At 47.6% G+C, this 15,818-nt stretch overlaps 1 protein-coding gene across 3 annotated transcripts in view; it reads left to right on the top strand.

The window, feature by feature from the left end:
* The window catches only part of kat6a (K(lysine) acetyltransferase 6A), a 30,273-nt gene extending 17,917 nt beyond the window's left edge, over positions 1 to 12,356 (top strand). For 2 of the 3 annotated variants that reach the window (XM_017414629.3, XM_017414631.3), the window contains exons 7-17: positions 23 to 339; positions 911 to 1,023; positions 2,499 to 2,614; positions 2,866 to 3,007; positions 3,565 to 3,726; positions 3,896 to 3,989; positions 4,100 to 4,331; positions 5,197 to 5,389; positions 5,493 to 6,140; positions 6,230 to 6,491; positions 6,608 to 12,356. In XM_017414629.3, the coding sequence (XP_017270118.1) occupies positions 23 to 339; positions 911 to 1,023; positions 2,499 to 2,614; positions 2,866 to 3,007; positions 3,565 to 3,726; positions 3,896 to 3,989; positions 4,100 to 4,331; positions 5,197 to 5,389; positions 5,493 to 6,140; positions 6,230 to 6,491; positions 6,608 to 9,942 (5,614 nt within the window). In that variant the 3' untranslated portion in view covers positions 9,943 to 12,356. The remainder of the gene's footprint in view (positions 1 to 22; positions 340 to 910; positions 1,024 to 2,498; positions 2,615 to 2,865; positions 3,008 to 3,564; positions 3,727 to 3,895; positions 3,990 to 4,099; positions 4,332 to 5,196; positions 5,390 to 5,492; positions 6,141 to 6,229; positions 6,492 to 6,607) is intronic. The other variant, XM_017414633.3, reaches the window with a different exon arrangement.
* Positions 12,357 to 15,818: the final 3,462 nt, after the last annotated feature.

The following is a 15,818-nucleotide window of genomic DNA, read 5'->3' as shown; positions in this document are numbered from 1 at the left end:
CCCCCCCCCCCCCCTTTCACAGGCCGGGGCGGCCGTTCAAGAAGCTGGGCGGCCGCGGGCGGCGGAAGCGCTCCACCTCGGCCAACTCTTCCTCCAGCTCCTCGTGCGAGGGTTACCCCGGCGACGACCGGCTGCTTTTCTCCATGCGCGGAGACGACGACCAGTCGCAGAGCAGCCCGCACTTCAACAACAAGACCAAGGGCCTCATCGACGCCCTCACCAAGTTCTTCACGCCGTCGCCCGAAGGCCGCAAGGCGCGGCAGGAGGTGGTGGATTACTCGCAGCAGTGCCGCATTCGAAAGAAAGCCGGTCGCAAAGGGGAAGGAGACGACAGGGGCGGTGAGGATCAACCTGGGTTTTTTTTTTTTTTTTTTTTTTGTGCTTAACTAGTACAGGAAATTAGAAAACAAGTCAAATGAGTAGTTAAAATTAGAACCTGCGGAACAAAGTGATCTGGCCCACATAAAGACAATAATATATATTGTGTTGACTTGGGTAAAAACCATTATAACATTTTATACATCTCGTTTACTGCGTACAAGCTCTACTAGATTTCGAGGAGTTTACGTGGAAGCTGGTAAAAGCACCCTGTAGATGAGTAATTTGGTCATCTTGACATTGCAGAGAAACTCGTGAACATATTGCTGCTGTTTTAAAGTAAATTGTTGTGTAATTTGAGATCTAATTTAATTGAGTTCTGTTTTTCAAGGAGTTTCAACAGCAATGTGTAAAGAACATTTGCTTTAAGATCCACTCAGCAGCTTCATTTTGCAGCTGAAGTCGATCACTTCATCTCATGAATCACACTACGCGTTCGTCTTTAGCGAACAGGTTGCGTCAGGTCCTTGAGCGAGGTTACCGAACTCTGTTTCGAATTTTCACTGATGACTCAAACGTTTTTGTCTCCAAGACAATCAAGACGGCAGCGACTGGCGCGACGAAGAGGAGAAACTGCCCGGCCACGAGAACCTGACGGAAAAAGACATCGAGTTGTTCCGACACATCCAGGAGCTGGCACTACAGGTACGCCGACACAGCGGGTTTTAGAGGGAATAAACAGGAGCCAACGTTAGTGGGAGTGGAAGCCCACCTGCGAGTCTCTCACCGGGGGTAACTAAAGAGCTGGTTTGGTTCTCCACAGCCAGAGAGCCCACTCATTACGTCACATGAAACGTCTCTTCCCGTAAATGAAAAAAAGTCTGTTGTATTTAGAGTATCGCAGAGAGACAGAGAGAGAGAGACTTTATCTCCACAGATCACAGGGTTCGTGTCTTTATTCCTGCAAACAGACGCCCTAATATTAGCTGTCTGATTTATAAACACTGTTGTAGACATCGGCCGGGTTTGTGACCAAGCATTTCTGTTCGTGTTTGTAAATGCTGCTGTGAACTGGAGATCGAGCAGTAGAGCAGCATTTCATTTCCAGTGGTGATTAGAATGTGGTCAAAGAGCAGAGTCAACATCCGGCAGCTTATCACAGATGAAGTGTGAGATATATATATTATTTTGCAAGATGTGTGTACCTCTCTGAGTGGACAAGCTAGTGAGCTGGGAGACGAGAAGAGTTTTTTTTTTTTTTTTTTTTTTTTAAGCAATGAAGAGAATGCCATTTGGGATGGAACAGCTGGCAGATTGAGCATGAATATTAAAGTCGTCCATTACCATGGATGCAGTGCACACAGGCCAGTGTCAGATGTTGAAACTACGATTCACCGTAGATCAAAGGTTTGGTTTAAGCATTCAGTAGATGCAAATACCAAGCGCCATCGTAGGACAAAAGCTGCGCCGCGAGGCAATTACTCTGGATTGTTGTCATTAAAAATTTGCTTGAACTTTGCATTCTTCTCGTGATTGATAGCACGCTCCGCTAGATGATTGGACGGGCAGGGCCGGTTGGCGTAAACGTAGCCAGAAGTGTGCGGCTCCTCTCCCACGTCTCAGTTAGGCTGTAAAATTTAGTGTCCGTGTCCTGACAGGTCAGCCAGTAGTTAAAGAGAGAAAACATAAATCCACCACCTTAATGTTCGGGGGCTTATGTACCGCCGTAAACTGACAGTTTGCCAGCATCATGGGAGTCCCAATAAAAAAAAAAAAAAAACAGTCTTATATCTTAAATAAAACAGCCACGATGGTGCTGAAGTGTTTGTTGCTTGCAGAGCAAATATTGAGCAGTAAAAAAAAGAAAAAAAGTGATTATCTAGGATGAGTAGTGGTGGCATAAAGTATGTGGCTGTCAAAACCTGCAGGCAGAGATTGTAACACTGGTCTGTAAAGAGACTGTAGATGTTTGGCAGATGTTCTAAAGCTGCGAGGAAGAATCCAAAACCTGCCCGTGTGTTTCTGCACGTATGAACGTGTCACGCAGGAGGAAACGCTCGAGGTGTAATGTTTTCTTTGACCGATGAGCTGCCAGTTTCGGCAGCAGCAAACCTGGACTTGACCTTACATGTTCCTCCCTCCCCCTTTTTCTTTCCCGCCTTTTGTTGTCACCCCAACAGAAAGTCGGCGTGACGGGTCCTCCAGACCCTCAGATGCGCTGTCCGTCGGTCATTGAGTTCGGCAAGTTCGAAATCCAGACTTGGTATTCGTCTCCCTACCCGCAGGAGTACAGCAGGTAAGCAAGCGCGATAAAGAGTCGTAAAACATCGTGTTCTTGGCTCACGGGCCTGCTCGTAGGTCAGTTTTTGGCATGACATCAGGCAGAGGCCAGGTAGACGTCTTTGTTTCACTGTGCCAAAATGTGTCAGGTGAAATGACCTGCCTGCTCTGGGAATCAACGAGTTCCACATCTTACAGGCAACTTTAAACCCTTTCCTACACCCCCCCCCCCCCTTTCATTGTTCTCCCGTTCTCCTCCTTCTCCAGACTACCCAAGCTTTACTTGTGCGAGTTCTGCCTGCGCTACATGAAGAGTCGCAGCATCCTCTACCAGCACATGAAGAAGTGCAACTGGTTCCACCCTCCAGCCAATGAGATTTACAGGAAGGATGACGTCTCTGTCTTTGAGGTAAGGCGGTTTCAGAGAGACAGAAAGAGAGAACGACTGAATGATGGCAGAGAACACCGGAACAGTTAGAGACATGGTTCTGCTCAACCCCCTGGCCATAGCACTGCTACATCCACATTCCCACAACAGTAATGATCACTACAGCCCCTTTTCTCGCAGCTTTAGTAAAACTCATTGATGCTGTTCAAAACAGTAGAGGGGAAAATGAGACCAAGCGCAACAATATATTAACTCAACTTTAAGATACCCTCTGAAGTGGTGTTATATTGTCAGAAGAATGAAAAGACGAATAATTTACTGTTAGGTTTTCCTTCTAGGTCCTGTAGGACAGATCTGTCCTCACTTTAACAACCTTTTCCTTTTACCTGCTTGCCCTTCTCCTCTACTCGCCATCTATCAACGTCTTGAGACATAATAAAGCTCGTTGCCTTCAACTTCCACTCCATTGAATCTAAATTTACTCAGTTAACAGCTTAAACGTAGTATTCCTCTGCCTCTAACTAGCAGTTAAAATGTACCGATTGCACTTTTTTTTTTTTTTTTGGTTATCCTAACAGGTTGATGGAAATGTGAGCACAATCTACTGTCAGAACCTGTGCCTGTTGGCCAAGCTGTTTCTGGACCACAAGACCCTCTACTATGATGTGGAGCCCTTCCTTTTCTACGTCCTGACCCAGAACGACAGCAAAGGTTGCCACCTCGTTGGCTACTTCTCCAAGGTAGAAGAGTTCCAGCCCATCCTGCTCCCAGCTCCCTTTTCAATCAGAAATTTGAATTTCTTACTTAAAAAAAAAAACTATATATCTAGCTAAAACATTTTTGGGTTCAGATTAAATCCAAATGTGTCTGCTCATGTTAAACTCTTTTATTTATTTTTTTATTTTTCAGGAGAAGCACTGCCAACAGAAATACAACGTATCATGCATCATGATTCTTCCACAATACCAGCGCAAGGGCTACGGACGCTTTCTCATCGACTTCAGTAAGGACTCCGATTATAAACGAGACCCAGTGATAACACTAATAACTAATACCTAAGACAATGATCATTTTTTTGTAATATTTGTTCATTAATTTTTTTTTCCTCTCAAGGCTACTTGCTGTCAAAGCGGGAGGGACAGCCTGGATCTCCGGAGAAGCCTCTTTCGGACCTAGGTCGGCTGTCCTACATGGCCTACTGGCGCAGCGTGGTGCTGGAGTGTCTCCACGAGTTCCGCGACCGACAGATCACCATACGGCAGCTCAGCAAACTGACGGGGATCTGCCCGCAGGACATCACCACCACCCTGCACAGCCTCAACATGCTGGAGCAGCGAGGGGAAAGGTCAGAGACCAGACCAAAATGACTCTCGTTGTTCATACAGTGAGGGGGAAGGAATTCTTTGAACCCTGGCTGATTTTCTAACATTGCTTAGTTGCAAAGAAATAGACTAAATGATCCAATTTTTACAGTAGTTTAATTTAAAGGAAAGCAACAGAATATTAACCAAATTGCCGAAAGAGTAAAAAAAAAAAGGCAACTGGACTTCTTTTATTCTTCGTGGTCATGCAGTTTAAAGCTTTGCAGCCCTGCACATTCCAGTTCAAACTCTCGGATGACAAGCTAAACATTTTTAACCAACAAGAAAACATTTCCAGGTCCCATATTTTAATCTTACGATCAACTAAAAACCATGGGTAAAACGGATTGCAGTAAAGTTATACATTTATTTGTAAATCATTGAGTGAAATTACCACCAACTACCATAAATATAAGAGGTCAGCCGAGGTACAAAATCAGCAGAGGCTCAAATAATCATTTCCCCCCCACTTTATGTACATAGCCTTTAAGTGGCTGGAAGCTCCTCCTAGATTGCACGTTGATACAAGCACATTATGATAATTTGCAGCAACCTGTACTTGTTTCATTATGTGTTCTTCAGCATCAGTAAGCTGTGTAGTTTCCTGCAGAGTAGTGAAGAACAGGATGAGATCAGGATGCCAAACAACGCTGTCATTAAAGACTTACAGAGTTCATTATTACTTTATCAAAGTTTGACACGACTGACTTATAAAAAGGTTTTGTGCCACTTTGTTGTGAGCAGCAACAAGTCATACCAGCTCACACTGACACATACAACACAACTGCCATATCCGTCCAGTTTTTGCTCGGTAGGAGTCGTAACTGTCTCGTTGGGTTTTTGTTTCAGACTTGTGTTGGTGCGAAGGGACAAGGCGGTGAGTAGCCACATGGCTCGTCTAAAGGCCCGGCCACGGCAGCTGGAGGTCGATCCCGAGTGTCTCCGCTGGACTCCGGTAATCGTTACAAACAATGTGGTCTCTGACTCGGACAAAGACGACGACGACGACGAGGAAGAAGCAGAGGAAGACCTTCGCAAGGAGGTACATATATTCCATTTGAGGAATTTACTAATTGATTTCCAAGTTGCTATATGGTCTGTTTGATGATTTGTTTATTTATTTTTCTTTTACACTATGTGAATAGGTCAAACCAAGCCAGAAAGTCCCACCAGCACCGTGGCAAATGCAGCAGAGCGCAGAAGATGAGGAAACAAAGGGCTTCCTGGGGTTTCCCATTAGCCAAAGCTCTCCGAGTTCCCCTTCCGTCCGCTGTCCTCCTGTCCCGGAACTACCACGGCCCCCGCCCCCGACAAACGGAGAGCGTAGGCCACGGGGGCGACCACCAAAAAACTGGCCTTGGGGCAAAATAAAGAACAGCGCCCGGGTCGGACGGCCACCCAAGATCGACTCGGTGGAAGACGAGGACGACGAAGATGAGGAGACAACGCTGGGGGGAAGAACACTGGCATCTTCCAGCGGCCCACCCTCCCTTTTCTCCCTGGACAGACAAGCCGACTCTGCAACTTTTCGCTCACTGGACATGGCCAGGCACCCCTCAATAACCCCCACGACTCGAAGAGGGAGACCCCCGAGGAAAAAGAGGGGTCCGAAGCCTCGACTTATAGAAGTTTCTGCGGAGGAGCTGACGCAGCTTTCAGTCATGTCCAGGTTGACCGACGCTCCACTGGTCAGCGAAAGTAGTGAAGAGGAGGAGGACGACGACGATGATGAAGAGGGTAGGGCGTGCTCCCCACCTATCCTTACAAAGCCAGCAATAGGGCACAAATACAAGGTGAGAAACCTTAAGACTGAAATGGTTATCGTCATAACGTGGCAACGTTTGAAAGGCATATCTAATTTAATAACCGTGTTTCTCCCTAGAAGCCCCTGAAGAGGCCTCGTTTTCGCCCACGCAGCCACCCGCAAAGCAGCGTGGTGACAGAGACCATTTCTGAAACCACCGAGGTGTTGGACGAGCCCTTTTTAGACTCGGACTCGGAGAGACCAATGCCCAGACTAGTAGAGGAGACGTCCCTGGGCCACCCGCTGCGCCGCTATCCCCCCGCAAGGTCCGCCCTGAGGTTGTCTGAACCAGCACCCAAAAGGCTCTGCCACTCCAACCTCACCGATTCAGAGGAAGACGGTAAGCAACGCAAGGTTTTCACGCAAGCTGTATCTGTTTTAGATCTGTCGTGCGCATGCTGGTACAAGATTAGCTTACGGCGTCCTGTTTTTTTTTTTTCCCCCTCGTCTTCTCAGAGCTGACGCCCGTGTTGAAGCCTGCGGCTGCTCTGACGGCGACTCCTTCAGACATACCGACGACCAACCCCGAAGTCCCAGTCAAGAAGAAGAAAGGCTGGCCGAAGGGGAAAAGCCGCAAACCTCTGCACTGGAAGCAACGTGAAACTGGAAAGTCTTGTGGTGGGCCCAACCAGGAAGCAACTGGAGACAACCAGGTGCAAAGCGGGGACCCCCAACCCCCCAAGATCAAGATGAAGCCCGGCCGCAAGCCCCGGAGCTGGTACCTACAGAGGGAGGAGGCAGAGAGGCAAGAGAAGGAAAGACAACTTGGCAATGTTCCTCAGTTGCTCCAGACTGATGACCACACCACCAAGCGTCTCTGCGGAACCAGCAAGCTGAAAGACTCAGATGAAGACGATGAAGATTTCTGCAAACCTGTCGAACAGAAGTTGCCCAAAAGGCGAGGGAGGCCTCCAAAGAACCGCCCAATCCACCAGTCTCCTCAGCCTGCCCCCAAACCCCCTCCTGCCTCCGAGCCTGATGAAGAGGAAGAAGACGACGAGGAAGAGGACACTGAAAGAGGCTGGGTGGAGGACAAACCCAGCCGCCCACCATCTCGTCCTTTGCTGTCTCCCTCTTCCTCCTCCTCAGCATCAGGGCCTCGGGCCCCGCAGTCGCGGCCTCAAGATGCAGACATGGCTGACAGGGAAGAGGAGGAGGAGGATGAAGAGAGAGAGGAAGAGGAAAGTGGCAGCGTGGGGAACGGAGGGGGTGGTCTCAACAGACGATCTGCAGCTGCACCAGGATCTGGAAGCAGGCGCAGTGAAGACCACGATGCCGACGACGAAGGTGACGGGCACTTAGAAGACAAAAGCAACAGCAACAAGACTCAAAAAAGACAAGAGTCTGACGATGAAGAGGAAGACGAAGACGAGGACGAAGAGGAGCCCACCTCACAAGCCAACTCTCCTCCCGTCAAAGAAGAACCCCAAGGTGGAGAGGCTTTTTTAGACATGGAGAACAGCGTGGCCAGGGATTACATCAGCAAGCGAGAGGAGGAAGACGAGGAGGAGGAGGCTGAGGAAGAGGCACCTCAAGAACCCAAGTGTCAGCCTCCGGGCGCTGACCCTCAGCAGGAGGAGAGGCGGCGCAGAGAGCAGGAGGAGTCGGCTGCAGCAGCTGCAGCGGTGGAAACTGTCACGGCCATGTCTGTTCCTTCTGAAACCATGCAGCTGCAGTCTCTGCACCCGGACGACAAGGACGTCACACTGCTGATGGAGCCCCAGCACCCACACTCCCACCCCCATCAGCACTCTGACTTCAAGGAGGAGCTCGGCCACCATCACCCACACCACCCACATCAGCACTCCAACGAGCTGGACCTGGAGACCATGCAGGCAGTCCAGTCCCTGACGCAGGGGGAAGCCCAGGACGAAGAGACCGAACCGCAGCCGCACCACGGGGCTTACCAGGACTGCGAGGAGACCTTAGCCGCCTGCCGCACCCTGCAGAGCTACAGCCACGCAGGAGAGACCGAAGAGGAGGCGCTGGCTTTAGTGGAGGAGTGCGGTGCCTCACAACACAGCAGCCCCCTCCCCAATCCCCCTGTGCCACCCCTGCCCAATCAGTCTGTGCGATCAGCTAACAGTCCCGGGTTGCCCTCAGGCATCGTGGACACGACACCCGCCGGGCAGCGAGGAGGAACGCCCGGTCCCACTGGATCAGCGGGCAGCAATGGCAGCACTGGCAGCGGTTACACTCAGATCACACCAGAGCACCCAAGTTCTCTGTCCGCCCCCTCCCAGCAGAATATGGAGACGTCTCCGATGATGGACGTGCCGTCCGTGTCGGACCACTCGCAGCAGGTTGTGGACAGTGGCTTCAGTGACCTCGGCAGCATCGAAAGCACTACAGAGAACTACGACAACCCCAGCAGCTATGACTCCACCATGGGAGGTGGAGGTAACGGGACAGGAAATGGGGGTAACGGAGGGGGCATATCAGCCGCTGTGGTAGCAGGAGTGTCCACAGCTTCATCATCATCCTCTTCGTCCACTTCAGCCACCCCGTCCTCCTCCTCCTCACAGTCCAACAGCTGCTCCTTCGTGCAGGCTCCCAGCCTCACGTCTTCCACAGGAAACGGAGGAACCCAGCTAGCAATGGGCAGCTGTAGCCTCATTCAGCAAACAGGACCAGGGCCCAACAGTGGACCAGGCGCCAGCAATGTGGGCAGTGCCGTGCCCCAGCCCCCACCACCCCCACCACCTTCCAACACACCCAGCTGTGGCATTAAGTCCCCTCAGAGCTGCGGCGTTATCGAGCGGCCTCCCAGCACCAACCAGCAGCAGCAGCAGCCTCAGGCCCAGAAAAAGGTTCCCCAGCAACCTCCTCAGCAGCAGCAGCAGCAGCAACAAGCCCCCAACTCTCAGCCCCCACCCTCCGCCCCACCACCGCCACAGCAGCAGGCTCTGTCACAGTGCAGCATGGGCAACGGCTTTGCCTCCACACCTATGATCATGGAGATCCCAGAGAGCGGAGGCGGAGGAGGGGGCCGCACCCTCTATGAGCGTATGGGGCAAGACTTTGGCACGGGGAGCTACCCCCAGTCTACTGCAACGTTCAGCTTGGCCAAACTCCAGCAGCTTACCAACACTATCATGGACCCTCATGCCATGCCCTACTCCCACTCCGCCTCTGTCACGTCCTACGCCACCAGTGTGTCTCTGTCCAACCCCGGGCTGGCCCCCTCACCCCACACTCCTCTTCCTCAGGGCCAGCCCACGATGACCTCGCCTCCCAACCTCGGCTCCGGCTCTATGAACCTGGGCTCGCTGCAGCTGCAGTGCAACATGCCGACAACCAACATCAGCCTGGGGCCCTCGCACACGCAGAGGCTGCAGGGCCAGATGGCGACGGTCAAGGGCCACATTTCCATCCGATCCAAAGCTACCCAGCAGCTGGCCCCGGCCCCGCACCAGCAGCAGCTGTACGGCCGCAGCTCGGGGGCGGTGGCCATGCAGGGCACGCCGCGCACCTTAGCGGTGCAGCGCGGCATGATGCCCAACCTCATGCCCACGCCGGCACCCTACAACTCCATGAACATGCCTCTGAACGCCATGTCAGCCGGCTACCGCATGCCCCAAACCATGATGAACAGCGGCTACCACAGCAACCCTGCGTACATGAACCAGCCAGCTCAGTACCCCATGCAGATGCAGATGGGCATGATGGGAGGGCAGGGTTACCCTCAACAGCCTATGCAGCCCAATCACCACGGCAACATGATGTACACTGGCCCCTCCCATCACAGCTATGCCGGAGTCCCAAAACAGTCACCTTACATGAGCAGATGAGCAACAAAGAACTGACGTTAGAGACGTGGGGCTAGAGTTACTGTACATGTCCATTACCCCTCCTACCCTGTCCAGTGCCTCGGCAGGCACCAGGGGGGGGGCGTAGGGGATCGGAGACAGAGCATGATTGGGTTTCCTGTTTTTTCTGTGTTGTTGTTACGTCCTGATCTTATCCGGGCTTGCTTCTCCCTTGCCCTCCAACTGGCCAATGCTCGGGGAGCAGTTTTGGGCTTCGGACGAGCACACAGACCTCGATGCTGCATCGGCCTTCAAACATGGCTCCCCGCCCCGCCGCCACAGGAGTCTCCTCTTTATGACGAGGCAGAGGAGCGAAGAGGAGGACAAGAATGACCAAGGAAACGACACAGAAAGACAGTTCAGGAATACCTTGCTCTTTTTCAGACTGCAGATAAAAAAAATAAATAAAAACAGTGGTTAACTGAATATATCCAACCATGCACACAATCTTTTAATTAATATAGGAAGCCTTACATTGGAAAAAAAACAAAAAGAGAGACGATAAATGTTGTAGGCGGACTGTTTTTGTTAAACATAACGTTGAGTCTTATTTTCGTTGTTGTTGTTTTTGTTAAATATTTTTATTATTATTTTTTTTTTTTTTCTTTGGAATACTCGTGTGCAGTCCGACCTCTTGTATGCTTCGGTCTTTATATGTGTGGCATTCTGAAAATGGCGACGCGCCCTCCCGCTCGCACCCCACCCGAGCATCTCCGAGGTGCCCGCTTGGTTCAGGGCGGCTTTTTCCACGTTCCAGGAAGGGCCTCGGAGCGCAGTGGCGCTCTCCGTCTTCCCAGATCGACGAGTGTTGTACCAAAAAAACCACAGCGAAGACGCAGAAGAAGCTAGCGTGTTACTATTATATATCCATAAATGAAATGAGTAGCATTATTTTCTAGTTTTGCCGCCACTTTTGGAACATTTAGATGTAAATATTCTGGTACTTCCCAATACTCAGCACACACAGGCACTCGCATATAAACACACACTGAGTAGCTATTGCCGATCGGTGGCTACCTCAGGAAAGTCCAACATTCAGCTCTTTTTGTCCACACTCCACTGACAGACTGTGTACAGCGTCAGTCTTTTTTAGCAGCTTAGAGAATGCAGAGGGGACAGTCGAATGTTAATTTGACCGCTCCAAGTCGGTTTCTGTTTCTTTTTTTTTTGTTTGTTTGTTTGTTTTTTTTTAGCTGGCCTTGCCTCCTCGAGCGTTAGCGGTCCAAACAGTTCGAGGGGCCTGCTTTTGTTTGACTGATGTGTTTTGGTAATACTGTAATTCTATTTGTTTTGTTTGTTTTCTGCAATAGTCTGCACTCCCATTGGCTAGACACATGGCAGCGTACGGTCAGCCTTTCCGAAAGGTGCGCCTCATGCCCGATCTAGTGCACGGTTCGGCCCTCGGTCGCGAGAAGAAGCAGGGTCTGAGGGCGGACAGGCGCGCCAGGTCCCGTTGGTGTTTTTTTTTACCCGGCAGGCTCATACACAGTTGTGACCTTGTTGCTCCGTGTACCAGTATTCAAAGTTTAAAAAAAAAAAAAAAAAAAAGGAGTTTTCTTAGACGTGACATGCATCCTTTCTTCACGTGTATCGTTCTGTTCGTTGTTTTTTTTTCTTCTGGATTTTAACAGACTGGGCAGCTTTCTTTTATGACACAAGCTGACTCGTTTTTTTTTTTTTTTTTTTTTTTTTGTCTTTAGAAAAGCCGTTGTAGAGAAAAAATTTTTTTTTTCCTTTTTTCTATAATACAAAAAGTAATTCTGACATTGATATTGGTACTGTCATTTTTCTTTTTCTTTCTGTTTCAGGAAACGACAAGAAAAACAACAAAAAAGAAAACATTTTTTAGGTCGCCTCTTGGGTAATAATTACTAAGAAATTCAAAATGTAAAAAAATTACCACTCACTTTTAGTGACTTTAAGATGCCTTTAACCTCTCCATTCCATCTTCATCTCTAGAGTTTTTCTATCTTTGTGTAGTATATTAATGCTATTTTAAACAAAAAGGACTACAAATATCTAAAGGTCACTTGGCATTCTTTTTTCTTTCTGTTTTTTTACTTGTGTGTGTATAGGATGACTTCCTTACATTTAAGAGGCATGTAAAAACGAGCTCAGTATATTTGTCTGTTTATATTGCTTCCCCTTTTTGTATCCTTTGTAATTGTACATGTTGCGTTGTATGCTAAGAGAGAGCGCGCAAAACTAAAAGAGACGAGGTGACGGCTGAGCTCACAATGAAGCTCGAGGCGCGCTCGGCCACCTCAGCTCTCTACTCTGGCCCTGTATGTATTTCCATTTATTCATTTGTTTATTTTTTTTTGTTTTTGTTTTTCTTTCTTAGCAAAAACTCTGTACATTTTAACATAAAATGAAAATAAATTATGTTGAGCCAATCCTGTTTCCTTCCATTTGAACCAGCTGTCAGCTTGGACCACACTTGTTTGGATCAGGTTTGAACATATTTCGCCTAAATATAGAGCGCTTTTTATTTTTCGCGTATGCCCGATTATGTCTTCGCGATACAGGAACCTCAAAAGTTGGTTTTGCGGGATTTTTCCTATGATTCCAGCTGCACGTCGACCGGATCTATAAAAGACAGGGAAAATAATGACAAAACAAACAATAGAGTCAAGGACATGACTCAAATATATTGACCTTCATGTTAAAACCATATTACTGTTGTTTAGGTTATAGCCTAACCCAGTTTTTACAAATCTAGTCCTTGGTTAGACTTTTCCAGGTGGGGGAAAAAAAAGGAAATGTTGAAAACTGCTGACACAAAAGAAAAAAACACGCATTGAAAGAATCGACAATAAAGCACATAATACAAATAAAGACAGGAGAAGAACATGTAAGAGAGTGAGACTTCTAATTAAGAGATAACTGTAGTTTTGAAACCACAGTGACACTCATTATTTACCTGTTCAGTAACTCGGTCTGTTGTGGTCTTTGCGATGACAAACCCAGTGACGCAAGGGGGCCAAAATTAAAAATTTGTTCCTAGCCAAGGGCTATTCACGATCAATATTTATTAAAAATTACATAAATTAACTTTGGTTTTAGATGTATTATGTCAAATCATTCATATAGAAATATCAATGACCTTTTCTCAGTTTCAGATTATACAGAATTCATAGCAAACATACTTTAATGAACACAGACAAATAGATCAAACTTCAAAAAGAACATCGTTAGCAGTCATTTCTTACGCCTCACTCAGCTTTTAAATGAATTTTTTTAACTTTTAAACAGATTTTTTTTTTTTAAAAGCCATCAACAAAAACCTGATCATACAGAAATTACAACTATATATTGTTGGCTTCTAAGTCACTTTCAAGAGAAAACTTCACTAATTAGGCTCAGTTTTTTTAAGCAACATAAGAATCAGAGACTCGATCTGTCCCAGACTAGAGGGCTGGATCTAATGAAATCTAAACGTTATCTTGGGGGCCGGTTGAAATGTCACAGAGGGCCGGATCTGGCCCGCGGGCCTTGAGTTTGACACGTGTGGTCCAAAGCATTCGCTTGTTTCCCTCCACACACATGATTTTGAGTGACGTCCCATTCTTAATCCACAGTGTTTAATATGATGTTGGCCCACTCTTTGCAGCTATAAGAGCTTCATCTCCTCTGGGAAGGTTTTCCACAGGTTTAGGAGAGTTTATGGGAGTTTCTGACCATTCTTCCACAAGCTCATCTGTGAGGTCAGACACTGATGTTGGACAAGAAGGCCTGGCTCACAGTCTCTGCGCTAATTCATCCCAAAGGTGTTTTATCGGGATGAGGTCAGGACTCTGTACGGGCCAGTCAAGTTCTTCCTCACCGAACTCACTCGTCCGTGTCTTTATGGACCGTGCTTTGTGCCCTGGTGAGCTGTCATGTTGGAACAGGAAGGGGCCATCACCCAAACTTCTCACAAAGTGGGGAGCATGAAATTGTCCAAAATGTCTCAGTATGCTGAAGCATTAGGAGTTCCTTTCACTGGAACTAAGCGGCCGAGCCCAACTCCTGAAAAGACCACACCATAATCCTCCCTCCACCAAACTTTATACTTGGCACAATGCAGTCAGACAAATACCGTTCTCCTCGCAACCACCAAACCCATACTTCTCCATCGGATTTCCAGACAGAAAAGTGTGATTTGTCCCTCCAGAGGACATGTCTCCACTGCTCTAGAGTCCAGTGGCGATGTTTTTTACTCCACTGCATCTGACACTTTGCACTTGGTGATGGAAGGTTTGGATGCAGCTGATCGGCCATGGAAACCATGAAGCTGTCTGCTCACTATACTGGTGTAGGTTCTCAGTCATCCAGGACATGGTTAATCTAAAAAAAAGCTTAGAAAACAAAGACAACAGGACTTCTATTCTGTAGCTGAAGACGTTTTGCTTCTCATCCAAAGAGCTTTCTCAATCAATTTTCGCAATTTAGACAGCTCCTCGGATGAGAAGCGAAACGTCTTCAGTGACAGAATAGAAGTCCTGTTGTTTTTGTTTTTTAACCTTTGTTGGATTACTCTCTACACTGTTCCTAAACTAATCTGAAGGTCACACGAAGTTTGGAGGTCTGTAGCTGTTGACTCTGCAGAACATCGATGACCTCCGTGCACTTTGACCCTCAGCATCCACTGTGCCCACTCTGATTTTATGTGGCCCACCACAGGAAACGGCCCGGTAAAACAGTGATCGGTCTGTAGTTGCCCACTTGGTCAGAATCAGCAGACCTCAAAATTGGAAACATGGGTTCCTTTTAAAAGATTTTAAAGTTGAGAAAGTTCTGCTTGGATGATGTGAAGCGTTTTAGAAAACCACTCCTGCCCACTTTTACCTAACAGCCTTGTTGGGAGAAACAGTCAGTGTTCGAAACTTTTATATCGAGCTAAGTGACAATCGTTTGCATGAGAAAAGTTTAGATTCTGTCAGTCGTTTTTGCCCTGAAGACCCTCTGAGAGGTTTGTTTAGGCATGATCCAAATATTAAATCTTTATCATGACTTAACCAGGCTGATTAAAGACTGCTGAACTTTGACTTGAGCACTAATGACTGATTTTGAGCTAATATTGTCAAGATGACGTCTACTAATATAATGAAAGTGCTGTGGCCAGTTGTAACCACTAGATGTCCTTCTTGGATGGATGCTACCAAACCTTTACCCAAATCCAGGCCTCCACAAATTCACGATTCATGGAAAATGTCTGAACTCAGAAAAGAGTTTGATTTATCAGACTAATGTAAAAGCCCAGCATCTAATCCACCCTCTGATTACAAAATTTATTAAGTGCTGTGCTTGACTAAAAATCGAGATACTTGAACATTATTTTCAAACATAGACTATATAGAAAACAAGTATTCAGTCATACCAGTGAATTGGTGAAGTCATGGGTTTCATTCAGGATTATGGTTATCCAAAACATCTCTGGCAATCTTTATGCTTCAGCACACCAAGACATTATGGAGAATATTATTATACTTTATTATTATTACACTTTAATGTGATATCTAAAGTCTGAAGCACAGAGAAAAAAGATATACTCCTATGATCTGAAAATAAGAGAAAGTTTACTCTGTGGGAGTTTATAGTTCTAATTAGCCACTGCTACACAGAGCACAAGTAGATCAGAAGGGTTTTTGTATTTAAACCGTTTGTGTTTCTAAATAAAAAGTTGTCTGATAGATTTTATCAAGTGGACCTAAGAGGAAGATACAAATGCAGAATCCATCCATCCATCCATCCATCCATCCATCCATCCATCCATCCATTGTCTTCCGCTTATCCGGGGTCGGGTCGCGGGGGCAGCAGCCTAAGCAGGGAGACCCAGACTTCCCTCTCCCCAGCCACTTGGGCCAGCTCCTCCG

Source organism: Kryptolebias marmoratus, linkage group LG1, assembly GCF_001649575.2.
Source record: "Kryptolebias marmoratus isolate JLee-2015 linkage group LG1, ASM164957v2, whole genome shotgun sequence".
In the NCBI taxonomy this organism is placed as follows: Eukaryota; Metazoa; Chordata; class Actinopteri; order Cyprinodontiformes; family Rivulidae; genus Kryptolebias; species Kryptolebias marmoratus.
Note: the sequence above shows the minus strand (reverse complement) of the source record. Positions and strands in the feature narration are given on the sequence as shown.